This window comes from Protomyctophum bolini (assembly GCF_963924005.1).
Source record: "Protomyctophum bolini genome assembly, chromosome: 15".
In the NCBI taxonomy this organism is placed as follows: domain Eukaryota; kingdom Metazoa; phylum Chordata; class Actinopteri; order Myctophiformes; family Myctophidae; genus Protomyctophum; species Protomyctophum bolini.
Genome location: NC_137876.1, coordinates 16,726,090 through 16,743,319, shown reverse-complemented (window position 1 = coordinate 16,743,319; position 17,230 = coordinate 16,726,090). Strand labels below are relative to the sequence as shown.

Genomic DNA, 17,230 nt, shown 5'->3' with positions numbered 1-17,230 from the left:
AGCATTATTATATATTTCTGTCTAAATTTATTTTGGGTAACAGGACCCACGGCTCGCGAGGCCGCGACCACAAACGGCGCCCCGACCCAGCGTTTGCCTGGCTGGTAAACACTGCTCCACACGGTGACGCGAGGTTACCAATGCGCTGAAATGCGCATGCCCGCGGCACGGCTACACGTGGTCAGTGAGGAGTCACGCAGACGCACAGGCACAGCACACACACCACAGCAGCAACCAGTGTAGTTTCTTCAGAAATGGCGGCCGATGGAGGCACTAGCTCTTCTGTGGGTGGGCTACCCTGCGTCTTCTCCCCCAAATCGCGGCAGTACCTGGCGCTTTGTGCCCAGGACGGCAGGCTGCGTGTGTGGAACACGGATAGTAAAACCCTCCACCAGGAATACGTGCCCTCGGCCCATCTGAGCGCCACTTGTACCTGCATAGCATGGGCCCCATGCGGGACGGTCAAGGTACGTGAGGCGGGGGGACTCCGCCGAGGCCCTGGGAGTCGGGGACACACGGGGCGCCGTCCATTATATTCCTTGGAACAACTCCGTTTAGAATCGTGTCAGCGCCACTCGGCTCGGGCGAAATGTGTCGCTAACGCGTGTGTTTGGTGTTCGTAGCGGTGCGTCCAGGTTTAGTAGTGATAATGGTGCTGTTTAGCCTGGTTAGCCACGTTAGCTGCCGAGCTAGCTTGAAACACACACAGCTGCTGCGCAACTATGGCACATGTCTGTCGCACATGGTTGCTGCCTGGAAGACGGATTTACACTAAAACGTGGCTTGACGTGTGTGTGACCCGATGTAAAGGATCTATGAAATGCACAAATGCACGCCTAAGTAAAACATAACTACACCTTGGGCTGTGGGTGGTGGTTATTTGAGAGTAGTAGCATTTTTTTCTAGGTTAAAATGTACATTATTTTCATTAGCCTTAGCTCAGTCTAGCTTGGTGGGCCACCATGACACTTGTTGCAGTCATTTTTCTGTGTACCAAGAGTCACTTAGAAGAACGATGGCAGTGGACTTTAGAAGGCAATGCGATTATAAAGTATTTGTGTCGCGTGTTGAATCATTATTGTGTATATTACATTACATTAACTAATAGTAGATCAAATGCGAGGACACTGGCATTGCTCATTCTCACCAGTTAACTGTCTCTTTACCATTTCAAATCTGTCAGTACTTAATTTAGTAAGATTCATTTGGATCTTTAATAATTAGGAAACGTACTCGCCGATTATCAGTGTGAATTGTATTATATGTGATTTCAGGAGGGTCCTCAGAGGAAGAAGAGGAAATCAGAGGCAGGGCATTTGGAATCCAAGGCAGACCTGCTGGCAATGGGCACCGCAACGGGCACGGTACTAATCTACAGCTCGGCGAAAGGGGCATTGCACTGTACCTTGGTAAGTTTAATATGTGATCACTTCTGTTACTTGTTCATATTACTTGTTTGTACTTGCTAAAGTGAACTGACACATGAGACTTTAAAATGCACTTCAACTCATATAATTTTGTTTTTAATATTCTTAATACATAAATGGACATGCCAGTAGTAAGTGTAACATACTTTGACTTACTTTTCTTGGGGACACAAGTCTCTGAAAGCTTCCTGACCTGAAATATGATGTTTTGTATGTGAAGTCACTGGTGATGATCGTGACATGAAAAATCTAGAATTCTAGATAGTAACTTTAGTCCAAGGAATATAAGGATATAAAAAAAAAAAGTCCAATTTGACACAAATAGTCTCACTCCAGAATGTCATTTTGACTCTTTGGACTGGTTTGATTTCCCCAGAATGTCACTCTGACTCTTTTTGGACTAGTTTGATTTCCCCAAATCAGGTTGGAAATGCCTTTTTGATTATTGGTAGGAAATTAAATGTCTGCTTCATTGGAAACCACAAGCTGGTTGTGTCAAAGACAATATTTTAACTGTTTTTATTATAATTTGGCTATTTAGAAAACTTCAAGTTCTGTGTTTTTGTGAACTTGATTGTCAGATAAGAAAAGCAATCTGTGCCTTTTCCCGAGTGTACATGCAAGAACAACATTGTACATCTTCTTTCTACTTAATTAATGTATGGAGATATGTCTTGCCTTATATCATGTTTGTCTAATAACCACAGACAATACAGTACAGGGAGGCCTACATTTTTGGTACTTTGTGGCAACCCGTAACTTGGCGGCTAGAGAGGCTGTCAGTGTCACCCGTTCGCCTGGCCAGCTCGGGTCAACATGTCCCTCTGAGATGCTTAACCCCCTGTAGCTCCCGCCTGAGTAGGGGTCGGCGATATGGAAACGTAATATTGATCACCCAGTGCTTATCATGACCACCTGAGCAGCCATCAGCTGGGTGAAACTGAATTTCTCCCACTGGATTAACAAAGGTTTCCCCTTTTCATGTAGCATAGTGTTGCTCTATTAGCGCTGCACTTTCACTTTCACCCAATGAGCCTAAATTGTTTAGGATGCCGGGTCATCTCTATTTCTGATCACAATGCCAGTTGAAAAATGTCCACCTGGCACCCTACAAAATGCCACTTTATTTGGTAAAACAAAATCAGTTTGTCTCCTGCCAAAGCAATGCAAGTCTACCATATCAACACGGCAATGAATATCTGGTTTTACACCAATAAAAAAAAGCTACATCAGTGCTTTGTTAGTTTGTTTATAATTGTTTAAATTTGCATTCACAAGTAAAAATGATGGATGGTAAGGCTGACTCTTTTGACAGACACAGACTTTTGAACTGTCAGTTGATTAGGCAAGAAGCCATATTTTATCAAATAGACAGAAGTTGCCCAGTGGAATTGAATAATCAGTTGTTTGGCAGTAAACTAAACAAGCGTGCTAATTTGTGTGTTGAGTTGTTACTTAGTTTTACTGGATAATTGGGAGTTGTTGCAAACACAGGCTTTTGCTCCTCTTGTTCTCACAGATTGCTGTGAACATGTATATATTTAATGTTCACAGCAATGTTCTACCCCAATGTAGAGCATTAATACGCTGTATTAAGTTAACACATTTTGCTGGGGACCCACTTGAGAACCACTAGCCCACTAGTTGACATGGACCTTCTCCGAGACAACCATGTAGGGAGTCCACATGGCGATAGTTTGGTCTGCACCTAGGGGTAAATATTCACAGGTTAAGTTCAAGTGGACTAAAGAGAGGGATTATTGTAATCTAGTTCTAATGTGATGTTACAAACACAACATGTGCTACTGTGTGTTATTTCACGTACTATGGCACTTTCCAGAGCAATTGCATTTAACTTGACAACATCATCAAATCAGCTGAGAGGCCTGCAAATGGTGTGAAGCAAAAAAAGAACCAGTGTCAGGCCGCAAGACTATACTCTAGTCAGTGTAAGGGGTTCAAAGATCCAATCTTAAGCCTTGCACTCTTGATGATTACTACAGTCTGAGTAGGACGGCGTGGCGGGACTCGGGAGGGCGATGGCGTAGACGGTTACAAAGTAGACGGATGTTCAGTGAAAAAGGGGACACTTGACACGGCACGACGAAAAGTCAAACATTCGGGACCCTTCGTCCGTTGACGTCGCATGTTTAACATGCTCCGTTGTGTACATCTGCTTCTGCATGTGATCCAAATACAATCAGATAGTGTGATTATAAAAAAAAAAGAGTAATAATATGGAGATTAGAGGATTCTTCTCCCGACAGTGACTATGTGTATAATCTTCACTTTCCTATCGAATGGGCTTGTTTATTTGTAACATTGTTTTGTATAATTTCTCTGGCAGGAGGGAGGCCACAGTGGAGGGGTGAACTGTGTGGACTGGCATCCGGAGGACAACCTGTTGTACAGCGGCTCAGACGACGCACACATTGTGGAATGGGACCTGCAGACGGGCAAGACGCGCTTGTCAGTTTCTCATGGTTCTTTCCTCCTAACCCTCTCAGTGTTGGCTTACCTACGATTGTACTGTGCGCATGCGCTAAAATGTATCGTTTTAGAATTTATCTTGCCGTCTGGAAAGTTCACCCTGTTCTGTTGTAGTATATATTTTTCTGACAGCAGTTTTGTTTTTCACACTATACTGTATGCCATAGTTGTAAATCGCAAATGATAACGCCTTCACAAATTCCTCCTTATCAAGGACAGTTTGTTGTCAACTCATTTTGTACTCGGGGGGGGGAAATGCATGATTTACGCTCTGCTGAAGCCGTCTACACATTGTAGAGAGAGATTTGGTGGTGTGATGACATTAACCACTTGAACTCTAGCGTCCCTATTCTGGGGAGGGACGATCACTGAAAATGGCAGATCTACAAGCTCATTGTGAGCTTTTATATGGTGTATTAAAACAAGTCCCAGGGTTGTACTGTTGCTGTGGTCAGCACACAGTGACTGGCATCATAATTCTAGGCCAGAATACGTTTCTGAAACGCCCCCTCTGCCCCCAGTAAATTATATGCCAGCAATGGTGGTTGAACTTAATAGCAGATACATTATCTTTTTTTTGCTTTAAGCTATGTATGTACTCATGCAATGCATGTCCTGTGCAACAGTCATGAATGCAAGAATGCAAACTGCCCATTAGACAGCCTGACATTTTTGAAATTCTAAATTGCCAATTGCAATCTACCTCTTATCTACCTCTATCTCTTATGCACTAGTATATTAAGCAGGACTTCCTATTATTGTAATCATTATATAAAATAGATGTTTTTCACGTGGTGATACCACCCTATGCGTTTGCATACTTCATCTGTGCCCATGTCTGCATTTTAGTTATATCCAAATACTATGCAGCCATCCATCCCAGATTTAATGGGCTTTAAGGTGTGTGTGACTCGAGTCCTGAATTGTGAAATCGCAAAGTCACTGAAACAAAGCAATATGGTGGGCATATTGGAATGGGTTTTGACTAGCACTGGGCAATTAACTGAAAATAACCAATGACTGACTTCATCTTGCTCAAGTAGGTTAATCGAATAATCAAGATATATATTTGTATTTCTGAAATTAAGCTGTCATATTTCTATCAAGGAAACGACACAAAAAACCCTAATGTGTTTTATAATCGACTAAAGCGATTAGTCTGATTAACCTCTTACCTGATATTCTACATGTACAATAGTGGCTTGCAAAAATGGCTGCACTTGAAGATCGGCTATTTTACGACTTTCTAAATGTTTAAATCATTGTGATGTTGATTGTGACCAGAGGTCGCAGTTAACTATGAAACCGTGCGTTTTTGACACCTAACCCACAATCCCCGTCACTCTGTCATGTCCCCTAACTCAAATCCCTGTTGCTGGCCCCAGGCAAGCCCCCAGGTTATCGTGACATCAGCCAGCTCAACAGGCCCGAAAATTAAGGCCCGGCCCTACCTGGGCCGTCATCAAACCCTGTACATTCAATACACTGCCCCCGCTGCCACCCTTGGATCTATCTCTATCTCTATATCTCTCTATATATATATATATCTATATGACCTGTTCTGACATTCCATATCTTGATATGACTTCATCACACCCTGTACACAAAATACGCTCCATATATGGCCAGTGCCATATATGCTTCTCGCCCCAGGCGTCCCTCTGGTGATATTGATTCAGGTGGTATGGTCCAGAGCTAGTTGTGACAATGAGTTGTAAGTGCTATCTATGGTCCAGAGCTAGTTGTGACAGTGAGTTGTAAGTGCTATCTATGGCCCAGCCCTGGTTGTGACTGTTGCTGTGTGTCTTACAGTAAGTGGAAGGCAGACCGTGCGTCAGTCACCAGTGTGTGTGTGAGTCCTGACGGCAAGCTGCTGCTCTCGGCAGGACTGACCATCAAGATGTGGGACTTGGAGACCAAGGAGGTGTTTAGGGTGAGTGTTCACATCTAACTTTTGGCCAATTGGCATAAATGGCTGGATGGATATTGCTATATTAGGCTTTGTAGGCTAAAAGAGTGATATTATTAATAAATGTCTCAGATATTGTCTTGCTGTCATCTGGTGTCAATCTGTTCATTAGCTATATTACTCTGGCATAGTTACAAAAATAAATCACTGGAGTACTTGTTGCAGCTCTTACCAATAAGTGTCTTGTTGCGGTTGCTTTATGTGTAGCAAAACAAATCCACCATCTTGATCTATGATCGTATGCATGGTGTCTGTCGAGTAAAATGCCAGAAATGTAACCCTCTTAAGTTACTTTGGCAGATTTATTTAGACTTTATTAATGGCCCCTTTTTTATCTCATTTGAGAAGATGCCAACTGCGAATGTTTTCTGTCGTTGCAGAAATTCACAGGTCACTCCACAGCCGTCACGACCCTGCGCTTCGCCACCACGCGACCCCCGGACAGCAACGGCCTCTACTTCCTGTCTGGCGCCACACACGACCGGCTCCTCAGTGTATGGTGAGTGCACAGTCCACCGGCAGTCGGCAGAGGCTCATAAACGCAATAAACCCACCTGGGATTGGAGTGGTGGTGTTCCGCTTCTCTTCCCCAAACTGACGTCGGCTTCTTTCTTCTTTTCGGCAGGCAAGTGCGGGAAGACGGCAAGGACAAGAACTCGGTGGTGTCCTTCACTCTCACAGACGAGCCCCAACACATCGACCTATCTGCCAGTGACAGCAAGGGAAAGGTAGGGAAGGTCTTGATTTATACACGATAACACACAATGTATCAGCAGTGATATATATTCACTGATTAGCGTAATGGACTCGGGCCGTAGTCTTGCTGTGAAACATTGTCGACGACCGATGCCTTCACACACTTTCTCACAAAATGTTAAAAAATAGCAGATGGACAAGCTCGCAGCGTGTCACTTCTTACACCGAGCGCTTGTATATCTGCTCTTTTTGAATAGCCAACACAAAATTCTAAAATGACATGGATGCTTTCCTGGTTTTAATGGGTTTAATGTTGGGTGCTTTCCTTCCTTCCCCCAGGCGGTGAGGCTGGCGGTGGTGTGTAAGGACGGACAGTTGCATCTCTTTGAGCACTTTTTAAACGGGTAAGAAGAACCTTTTTGTACGGCCAGGCTGAACGTTATTTGTTTTATTTCCATTCCGTTTGGACAAACAGATTAGATGTCTGAGTCACTCCATGGATCTCTTTTCCCGTCCCCAGGCCATGTAAGAAGCCATTGTCACCCTCCTGTACGGTGCAGATGTCTGGTGTGGAGGACACCCCGCGTCCCATCCCCTTGCTCGCGGCAGGCCTCTGTGCTGACACGCGGACAGTGATGCTGGCCTACGGCAACCACCTACAGCCAGTCATGGAGAAAGTGGTGAGTGCTCTTCCTCTGCAGCCGCTGGGCACAGATGAACTTTGTTTTTATGTCCGTCCTTCTACAGCCGCTGTTTCCCAAACAGTGGCCCGGGACGCATTTGTGCTATTGTAACTAGTTTGGGACCCGAGGAAACGGCAAATCTCAAGTGAAAAGGTTTTGGAAGCAGTGGTCTACAGTACTTTACTTTACCGTGTTTTGACCTCATTCTCTACCTCCTTCCTCCCCGCTTGTAGGAGTTCAACACAGCCGAGACACACGTCTGTTTGACACGAGATATCAAGACCACCCTTTCCCTCTCCATGGAAAGCACAGTCTCTAAGGTATCACCCCCAGCCCTTTTCAGAGGATACACAGATCTTTGTATTCATTGCTTTTCAGTCTTGACCTTTTAGCGCGTCACCCGGTCTGCATAAGACGTGCCACACCAGTTATGTATGTGAACCAGGAAATTGTTACTTCTTTTCAGGTGAAAACGCCAATAGTCAATGCTAAGAGCAAAATATTGATCCCAGGGCTTCCCGGTCACCAAGCGCCCCTGAAGGCAGCCTCACAAGGATCAGAGAAGAGGAAAAAAGGCGCAGATACAAAAGAGGTATGTCCGTATGTCGTGCTATCTGTCCTGAAGTAATGCCAAGTCAGTGTTTTCGGCCGACTGCTACCGAATTGCTTCTGTTGTCTTATTGTGGTTAATGGTATTGGAGTCTTCCAGCTAAGTTAATAAAGAAATATAGGTCCGTACAACCACAATATCGTACCTAGAGTACCGCTGTTCACATGAACAGATCTGTTCACGTGTTGCACTGCATCAAACATTGATCTGATATAATGGCAAGGTTGTTGGCTTCTCTCACCTGATGGTTCCACTTCTCTCTCTGTGCCCCTACCTTCTCCCCACTATAGATGTCGATAGAGGAGCGGCTGGGTGAAATCGATCTGTCTACCGTCTCCGGTGAAAAGGCAGGAGGACCCAAGGGCCCACCCTCTTTACAGACGGACAACTTTGCAGTGCTGCTGGTGCAGGGCTTGGAGAGCAATGATAGCAACATCCTAAATGTAAGTACACTTGCCAGAAAAGCTTGCAAACTCTGAAACCATGTTATTAATTCATTATTAATTGTCAATTACTGTCATGCAAACGCACAATCTTTCATCTCTTGGTAAGTAAAATGTTGGGCTTTTGCTTATGCATTCTGACCAGAATCTGAAGGGACTAATGGTAATTTTAGTTAATGTCTTCGGGATTTGACCCCAATCCTGCAAAGTTGATGTCCAAGCCAAAATCCAGCCAGAGCGATGGGGCTTTTTATGGGCCCAGTCCCATCTATGGCGCCACACTCCCGGCAGTTTCTGATGATGAATATCTAAGAACAGTAATTTCAAATGCCACCCTTGGCCACATTGCCCAAGCTATTAAAGGAATATTTCCTGGCCTGACGTGTTGCGTCTTGAGCCGTTGAGGCGTCTACATGAATGCCAACCTAACCTGTCATGTGACATTTTCACTCAACATGCTGAATTATTTTCCCTTTTTGTCTTTTTCCCTTGCAGAAAGTTTTCCAGACCCGAAAGGAAATGATAATAAGGAAGACGGTAGCACGGTTACCTCTCCCAGCTGTCTTGCCATTAGTGGAAGTGGTAAGTGCAGGGCAGAGCTTATGAAACACTTGTTGTACTTGTACTTACACCTATAGTAAAAAAGGACATCCGGTGTGGTGTAGAGGTGAAGTTTCTTAGCCAACATTGTGGTGAATCCGGCTTGACCGGCCGCTCCAACAAACACAACTGGCTGTGATGACTGCTGGAGAGAGGACCTCTGTCGTGGTGCTAACGACTCATACCGGTGGGTCGGCGCGAGCAAGCAGGGTACAGGCTTGAGTTCCGGCATACTATTGATCCGAAACCTCAATAAAAGTGAAAACTGGTTGAAGTTAGGGAGGTCGTAGGCAAGTGTTTCTCCTCTGATACAAGTAGAAGAAGCAGTGACAAGGGACTACTGTACGAGGGGGAAATTGGCCAAACAACTTAAATTGGGAGGAAAAGGGTAATAGAAAATAGAATTGCAGAAAGGCAAAGGCAAAATCATTCCAAGGAACTTGGACCTAACCTTGGAAGAAAAACCTGTTTTGTTTTGTTCTTTGCAACTTTTGCAAGATTAAGCTATCTTATATTCTTCTTTCCAGATCACCAAGAGACTGCAGGGACATCCATTTCAGTAAGAGAAATTTACTTAAGCTGCCCGCACAAAAATGAACAACAATCTAACAATCCTGTGAAAGATAATCATTTGTCTCTTTTACTGCGGTCTGCTGCAGAATTTGTCTTGAAAGATTACAAGGCCTTAGACTAACTGTCTTGGTTTTAAAGTAATTTGCACGACACACTAAAGACAGCATTTTCTGAAGATCCCTGGTGCTTGACAATGCAAATAGCAGCTGTGCTATCATCTCCACAGGGCGATACTGATGGTCCGGTGGCTCAAGGCTGTACTCACGCACCACACCTCGTACCTGTCCTCGGTGAGTCCCAGCATTCACTTCCACTCTTTCGGGCAGAAACCGTATCTCCATATTTTAACGTTTTGGGTTTTTTCATTCATAAATGAACACCCTACAGCGTCACACAGAAGCATCAAAAGTTGCCGATCCACAAGCTCGAAACGCAGTGTGTAAATTCAATGAGTTGAGCATTGCAGATTGGCTATTTTGTGAAACTCTCAGAGTGTCTCCTATAATGACGTTAAATGTGGTTAAGACAACAACGGATGGTACAATGAACAGACAGACAGACAGAAAAGACAGACGTGGTGAGACCATGTGCCTCAGATGTTCATGTTTTTGTTTGGCCATGCCGTAGTCATGATTCATAATGTTGGTCTGTCCAAATAGCTGTACAGCCTGGCTGGAAGTGGCTTTTTGTATTTGATCCATTTCTCCATTAGAAAACGTAGAGAGAATTGAAAAGAAATCTGGACTCTGCTTATTGCTGTGATTTCATGGTGTGCTTTGACAGTGACTGATCTGTGTGAGAGTGTACTTGTATTTACTTGTGAGGGCCAAATGTCCCCACTCCCCATATACAGTATAGTAGAATTTGAGAAATGGACATTGTGGGGACCATTTGCCTGGTCCTCACAAGATAAATGGTTGTTTATTGTTAAAGAAATGTACGTACATTTTCAGAGTAAGGCTTAACACTTTAGAAAAGATTCAGGTTGTGGTTAGGATTAGATGTTTAGGGATTGGGATTATGTCTGATTTCCGTATAATTATTCGGGTACCAGTGTTGTGCTTTTAGGGTTGGGGTTAAAAACGCCATCTATGAAATTGCCATTCTGAAATGTTGATGTCCTCAAGAAGAGTAATGCAAACTTGTGTGTGTGTGGGTCCAACAGCTTCCTGACCTGGTCACCCAACTTGGAGTGTTGTATCACATGATAGAGACCAGAGTGAGGTTAGCCCACAAGCTAACGAAGCTGCATGGAAAACTCTTTCTGCTAATATCACAGGTACGTCTCTCCAGTCGTCGCATGTTTCACTGAAGTAATAGTACCAATACTGCAATGTAGAAATACTAGTCCGGAATTCAAAATGTACTCGAGTAAAAGTACAAATGTGCTTAAAAAGTTCCAACAGTATACTCATTATGCAGAATGACCAATTTCATGTTTTCAAAGCTTGTAGATTGGCTATTTTCAAATGACTGAAAAGTGTATATAGCTAATATATTAGTGGTAATATAGAAGTGGTTAATATATGTTTTGTAATAATAATCAAAATCAGCAAAGTAATAAAGTTGTAATAAGTACAGAAAATTTGACAAACTCAAGTACAAATACCTCAAAATGTACAGTACTTAAGTAAATGTACTTAGTTAATTTCCACCAATGCGTCTCGCCATACACGCACACCACGAAAGGCATTCCATTGTCGGCCCTTTCAATTTATATCCCTGTTGTTACAACCGCCTACGGACACAATACAGAATATTGATTTAACGTGCTTCTCAAAGTGGGGTTCCCCAGCATAATGAGCAACAGTTTAAACAATTGAACCACGCTTCATTCTAAGGCTATTTTTCACCACTGTCCAATCGTTTGGTCCTTGATATGCAAACATTTCAAACTATGTGCATCTTTTCTGAATCTGGTCTTCACTGCTTCATTAATGCATTGTTCCCCCTGTCCGCCGCCAGGTGGCGACAAATGACAGCAGCAACACAACCACAGGCGTGGACCACACGGCTAGGCTGGTTTATGAGGAAGGTAAGAAGCCTGCACACTGCTCCCCTCCGTCTCACTCTTTTCTGCCCCTAGCCCACTTTGTCTCTTTTATCTTCCCCAAATGTGTTTGCATCCTATAGACTTGCATTGGATGAGAGAAGTAGATTTATTGTTTTGTAAGATTAGTTTTAAGATGTCATTTAACCCCTGTGCTTAAGTAATGCACTCGTGAGAATTTCTCACGACTGGTTTGTGCTTAGCCGTGCAAGTGCCAGTGTCGCACGCTAAATAATTGATCTACAATTTAGGTATTTAGTAGACGAGAGTCCAGAGTGATTTACAGTAAGCCAGAACAAGATCTACTGTATATACCGGGTGCCGTATCCTGTTCTGAGCATGTAGATCTACCATTTTATCGGCAAGCGACATGGCATTCGATCAAGTATAAATCGCTATATCAGTATTACTGTTACGTCTACAGTTTTCTTCAAAATGGCTTCTTGTGCTGAAACAAGTGAGCCATCATTGACATTATGTGTTGGTTGAAAGCCATGCGCTGCTGCCAGTTGAATTAACTGCAATCAATAATTGCCTAATTGGGCCTATAAAGGGATGATTTGCCTTGGACGCCGAGCTCGGGGCATTTCAGATGATTGGTCACCAACAGTGGAGCCAGGGGCCTCTGTCACACTAACACGCATGACATCACTACCTCCACACACAGCCTATCCCCGTGGCGGTGTTTATTATATATTCTTCTTTTTGGCAATTCATTTGAATTCACCGTTTCTCAAAGTTGGGTCCAGGGACCACCAGGGGTCCAAATGGATCTTTTATGAGTCTGTAACTCTTGGCAGTGGTTCCCATTTGTGCCCTCAGAGTTGAATGAACACTGAGGATTTTGCAGTGTCTCTGTCCATTGTGCTCCCAGAGAGTCTGTCTGTGGATTTAATTCATATCAAAGTGCATGTGTCTGTGTGTGTGGGGGCGTGAGAACCACTCACTTAATTAACTGTCATTCATTACCTTCTTTCAAATGAGCTGTTGACACTGGAGTGTCTTCTCTATCAAAACGTCTGAACGAATACGCAAACGGATTTATGTAGCCAATTCTTTTTCGGCATTCCACGCAGTCACTCTCGACCGATGCACTTGCATGCAAACAAGATTCCTGTTGCTTGGCAACTGGACAGACAGGCAGCGTTCAGGACCCCCCCCCCCCCCCCCCCATAAGAGCAGAAACAACAAGAACCCGCTCTGTTCGGCCTCATTTCTCATTACCGTATAACTGTATAAGAACACTTTTTTGAACCACCTAGAAAATTGGCTTCCATGATCTAATTAAGGTGAGCCGTGTGCGTTTCCATGCCCTGCTAGCGGTCCGAGGGCACAGGGGGTTCATGGAAACAAGTTAATCAGTGGGAAGCTGCTTGAGCTTTGGGAGGTGTTTTCTGGCTGTACCAGTTTACTACTATGTGGGTTATTTCTACCCTATAATGTTTTCAGATGCATATTTTAGCGTGATGATCAAGTTTAAACCGAGTAATACACTGTCTGGACGTCATCCTGAATGGGATTAAAAAATGGAGTAGTTTGTAAATCAAATCCAGCTGTGTTTGGAGGATGTTGCAGCAATGGGAATCAATTGATGTGGCCCACGTCATCACCCAGCACCTTTTCGATTTCAAGAAGTAATTAAAATCCGATCCATTGTTTGGTATGCCCATATGACCACAGATGTGGTCTAAAAAAATGTATTTTTAATTTCAGTAAGTCTTTGAGGTTAGACTTGTATTGATGCCTGTGGGGGAAGTTGGAGCTTTCTTTTCTACCCAGTCCTAACTAGGGGTGCAAGCTAATCGAAAATGTTAAACAAATTAAACCATTTAATAAGGTGTGTGACTGGCAGTCTGGCACCTGAGCATGGGTCCAACAACTTTGACAGATATGTCTGTGGTACCGTTGTGCAAATCTTGCCTGTGAAACTGGGGGTGTCGTCTTCCTGGGACGGTCACTTAACTTCGCAGTCTGTCTTCTACTTCACCAGTCGGGCGGCAGTGGCTCAGGGGGTAGAGTGGCCGCTAGAGCATCCGGAAGGGAATCGCAAGGTTCCTAGTTCGATCCCGGGATCCCCCAGAGTTGGTGTTGCAGTGTCCTTGTCCTTGAGTAAGACTCTGAACCACCCCTAATTGCTCCTGTTTGCAGGCTGGTGCCTTGCATGGTTTCATCAGTGTATGTGCATTATATTCACACACACATTCAATCTATGTAAAGCTCTATATAAATGCACCATTTACCAGTCTCACGGAACTTGATCTTAAGTTAACAGAACTCTAGCTTCCACCTGCCTTATCCTGAAAGGACAAACGTGGCATCTTTCCATGGGGGCAATGTTGCTGCTCAGAGCATACACAAACTCAACACAGTTGCAGGACCTATGTTCAGGTGCCAGTCAGACCTGTGACTGGTGCACCTCTGCCAGCAGGAAATAATGGATAGTTGCAGCCCTAATCTTAACAGGTTGCATCAGTGGGCACTGGGCAGTCACTAAGCAGTACCTGGGGACCACCATCTTTAGTAGAGCAAAATCATGACTCGCCACAGGGAGAGCTCAGTTTTGCGTTTAAACCCAGGCCCTTGCGCTTTTTTTTGCTTGCTTGCTTTGCTTGCTTGTTTGCCTTTATTGATAGTATCCAGTGAAGACTGACAGGAAAGAGGAAGAGAGACATGCAGCAAAGGTCGTCATGAACGGGACTCGAACACGCTATCAGGCCAAGGCCTATATGTGGCATGCGCCTGGACCACTTGGCCAGCGCCGCCCCTGTATAGTGCTTTTATCCAAAGCGCTTTACATAGTGCATTACATTCACCCATTCATACTCCCCGATGGCGGAGGAAACCATGCAAGGCACCAACCTGCACATCCAGAGCAGTTAGGGGTTCAGAGTCTTGCTCAAGGACACTTCTACACGAACTCTGGGGGAGCCTGGAATCTGTTCAAGGTTCCCATCCCGCGACTCTACTGGCCACTCTGACGGCATTGGCAGCCCAAGGGGTGGCTTGGGCTATCCTATACAGGGCTCATTTTCATTTTCTAATTCTCCTGAACGCTACCATCTCAACTCTGCTTGGTAGACCCCCAGCCCATACAGATGATGGTTGGTTTGGTCACATGTTCATGCTGTTTGACGTTTAGCCCTGCATGTAGTAGCGTTCTGCATAAGGAGACTGTTTTTCAATTACATATTTCATGCATGAAATTTCATGCATTTCAAACATGGACTTCACAGAAAATATTAACATAATGAAATAACTAATTGAAAAATGCATGAGTTCTCATGCATTAGGGCAATATCAGTCGTTTCATTTTTCAATGACTAATGTGGTTAACGTTGAGTTTAAAGTTGCTTATAAAGGAGGGAGGGCGTGTCTGTAAAGTAAAAATTAAAGTTATTCATGTAATGGATACACTGTCATAAATCAAGCAGATGCATGTGTGAAATACCAAAGGTGTTTACGGTTTACTGTCCAATTTGTTGTGTGGGAAAAACATGGGATGTAACATGGATGATGAGGAATACTTCATCCATAGCTGATGGTGCTGGGGATAAGTTCTGGTCCGACGCTATCTGCAGGAGACAGGGTGTGTCCTGGTGGGGTCGCATTCCCCTCCACAAATCATATTGACATTATCTGTCCAGACACGGGAGTCTGTATTGCGTTGTCATAACCCAAACGGCACAGCCTAGTATGGAAATGCAAATCGCTGTCTGTCGCTCCCTGTGGGGAATTCAAAGATAAATGAGCCCTGCTCAACACAAGCTTCTTTCCTTTTTTGTATGCTTTGGACCTTCTGTGCATGCACACCATGTTGAGCTGTATGCTTTGGTCCTTCTGTGTATGCTTTGGTCCTTCTGTGCATGCACGCCATGTTGAGCTTGAGAACGAGGCCTCGGTTTCCCGGACCTCTTGATGGATTCGTTTCCTCTTCGCCCTTTTTAACAGAGTCATCTGACGAAGATGAGGCCTCCGGTGATGAAGGCCTCCGGGATGAAGACTCTGACGTAAGTCACAGATAGTCACAATCATTGCATAAATCCTCTAGTCACAATTATTTGTGATAATAGCAATTATTTTTGATAATTGTCATTGTTTCCATGTTAGAATATTTTAATACATTTTCAAATTAAAAAAAAGCAGAAATGGCAGATCTACAAGCTTGCAACGTATCACATTGTAAGCTTGTAGATCAGCAATTTCCTCTCCATTTTATTTCTATTTTTTTAATGAAATTATTAAATGTCTGTAATTTCATTGTAGTTAATCTGCCCTGTGCAATTTTTTTTTCAAAGCCTAAAAGTTAAACTGATATTAAATGTATTATTCATATGTTTCAGTGTTCAACGACAAAACGCAATGAAATCTGTGATCGTAATTATTTGTGACAATCTTAAAGTTAAATTGGATACGGAACAGCCCTAGTCACAGATGGACAACGTCATTGGACCGCCAACTGCAAGGCCATATTTGAAGGACGGCACCAGGCCTGACTGATGTGTTTTCTTTTCTTTTCTCCAGAACTGGGACGAAGAGGAGGTAACGGAGGAGACGATGGAAGAAGGCAAGGACGGACAAGCAGGCAAGGAGGAGGATGATGAGGATCAGGACGAAGAGGAATCCAAAGCCAACGGGGAAGAAGAGGACATGGAACACAAGAATGAGAGTGAAGAGGAATGAAACCACCAATCACACCCAATCAGTTGAAAGGAAAACAGTTATATATGGTCTTCATTTTATTTTTCTGAGGTTTTGATTTTATTATCGGAAAACAAAAAGCGGAAAGGGGCGGGTGGGTGGGTGGGTGGGTTTTGGGGTAAAAGAACAAAATGGTTTTACGAAATCAAAAAGCAAGGGACGGATGATGTTGGGGGGGTGTGTGGGCAGGCAGTGTGGCCCCCATGCCACAGCACGGTTAAACCACTTGGACACAGAGACTCCTTTAACCAAACAAGTGGTGATCACTGCGTTCATTCAGAGAGATGGGGCAAAAAAAACTGGTCTCACTTAATTCCACGTACGTTTCTCATCCCTGCGTTCTGCTTAGTTTGCGTCCCGTTTCTAAATCTTCCGGCCTTCCAATGTGAACTCCCCACACACCCACCCCCCCCCCACCGGATTTGAATAAAAATTATAGCGGTGATCGCTCCCTCGAACTTGGCCACATTCCAGCTTGCATACATTGCAGTTGTGTCCGAAATTCACAAAGCCGAGACTGAACATTTTCTAATGAAAGTCCACTGTATATTACAGTGTAGTATATTTTCTGTTAAATAGTACATGACGCAGCACTCGGGACAGTGTTTCATGACCCAGATTGACCTATGTAAACGGCGGGGAAATGTGCAGAGAGAGTTGTGGGGGAGTTCAAACATTCCGGAAGGTCTAGAATTGGAACGCTTAACCTCGGCTTTGTTGCTTTTCTTTTTTTTATTGTACAGAGAACTGCTTGTCCCGGAGACCAGACATTGGTCATACATAATGCCCTCGCAACAATGTAAATCTGTATGTACAGTGCAGTGTTTGTATGATCTCTTCCCTGAACAGCTACCCCTGAAATCCTTCGGATTAAATGAACACCTGTAAAGTCAACTCGTGAGAGTGCTTTTTTTAAATTGACTCATTTTTGGTTCGACTACAGATCGAGTGTGCACCTCAATGTTAAATTGGTTGTTTCCGTTTACAAAAT

General features: G+C 43.9%; 1 protein-coding gene across 1 annotated transcript; it reads left to right on the top strand.

The window, feature by feature from the left end:
• The first annotated feature begins 206 nt into the window (after positions 1-206).
• Positions 207-16,349, top strand: wdr43 (WD repeat domain 43). Its single transcript, XM_080783970.1, has 18 exons — positions 207-467; positions 1,275-1,409; positions 3,775-3,896; positions 5,730-5,850; positions 6,267-6,385; positions 6,512-6,614; positions 6,922-6,986; positions 7,103-7,262; positions 7,499-7,585; positions 7,732-7,857; positions 8,166-8,318; positions 8,814-8,900; positions 9,446-9,477; positions 9,718-9,781; positions 10,657-10,770; positions 11,457-11,526; positions 15,490-15,548; positions 16,063-16,349. Exons 1-18 carry the CDS (start codon positions 255-257, stop codon positions 16,219-16,221), a joined length of 1,989 nt encoding a protein of 662 aa, XP_080640096.1. The 5' UTR covers positions 207-254; the 3' UTR covers positions 16,222-16,349.
• The last annotated feature ends 881 nt before the right edge of the window (positions 16,350-17,230 follow it).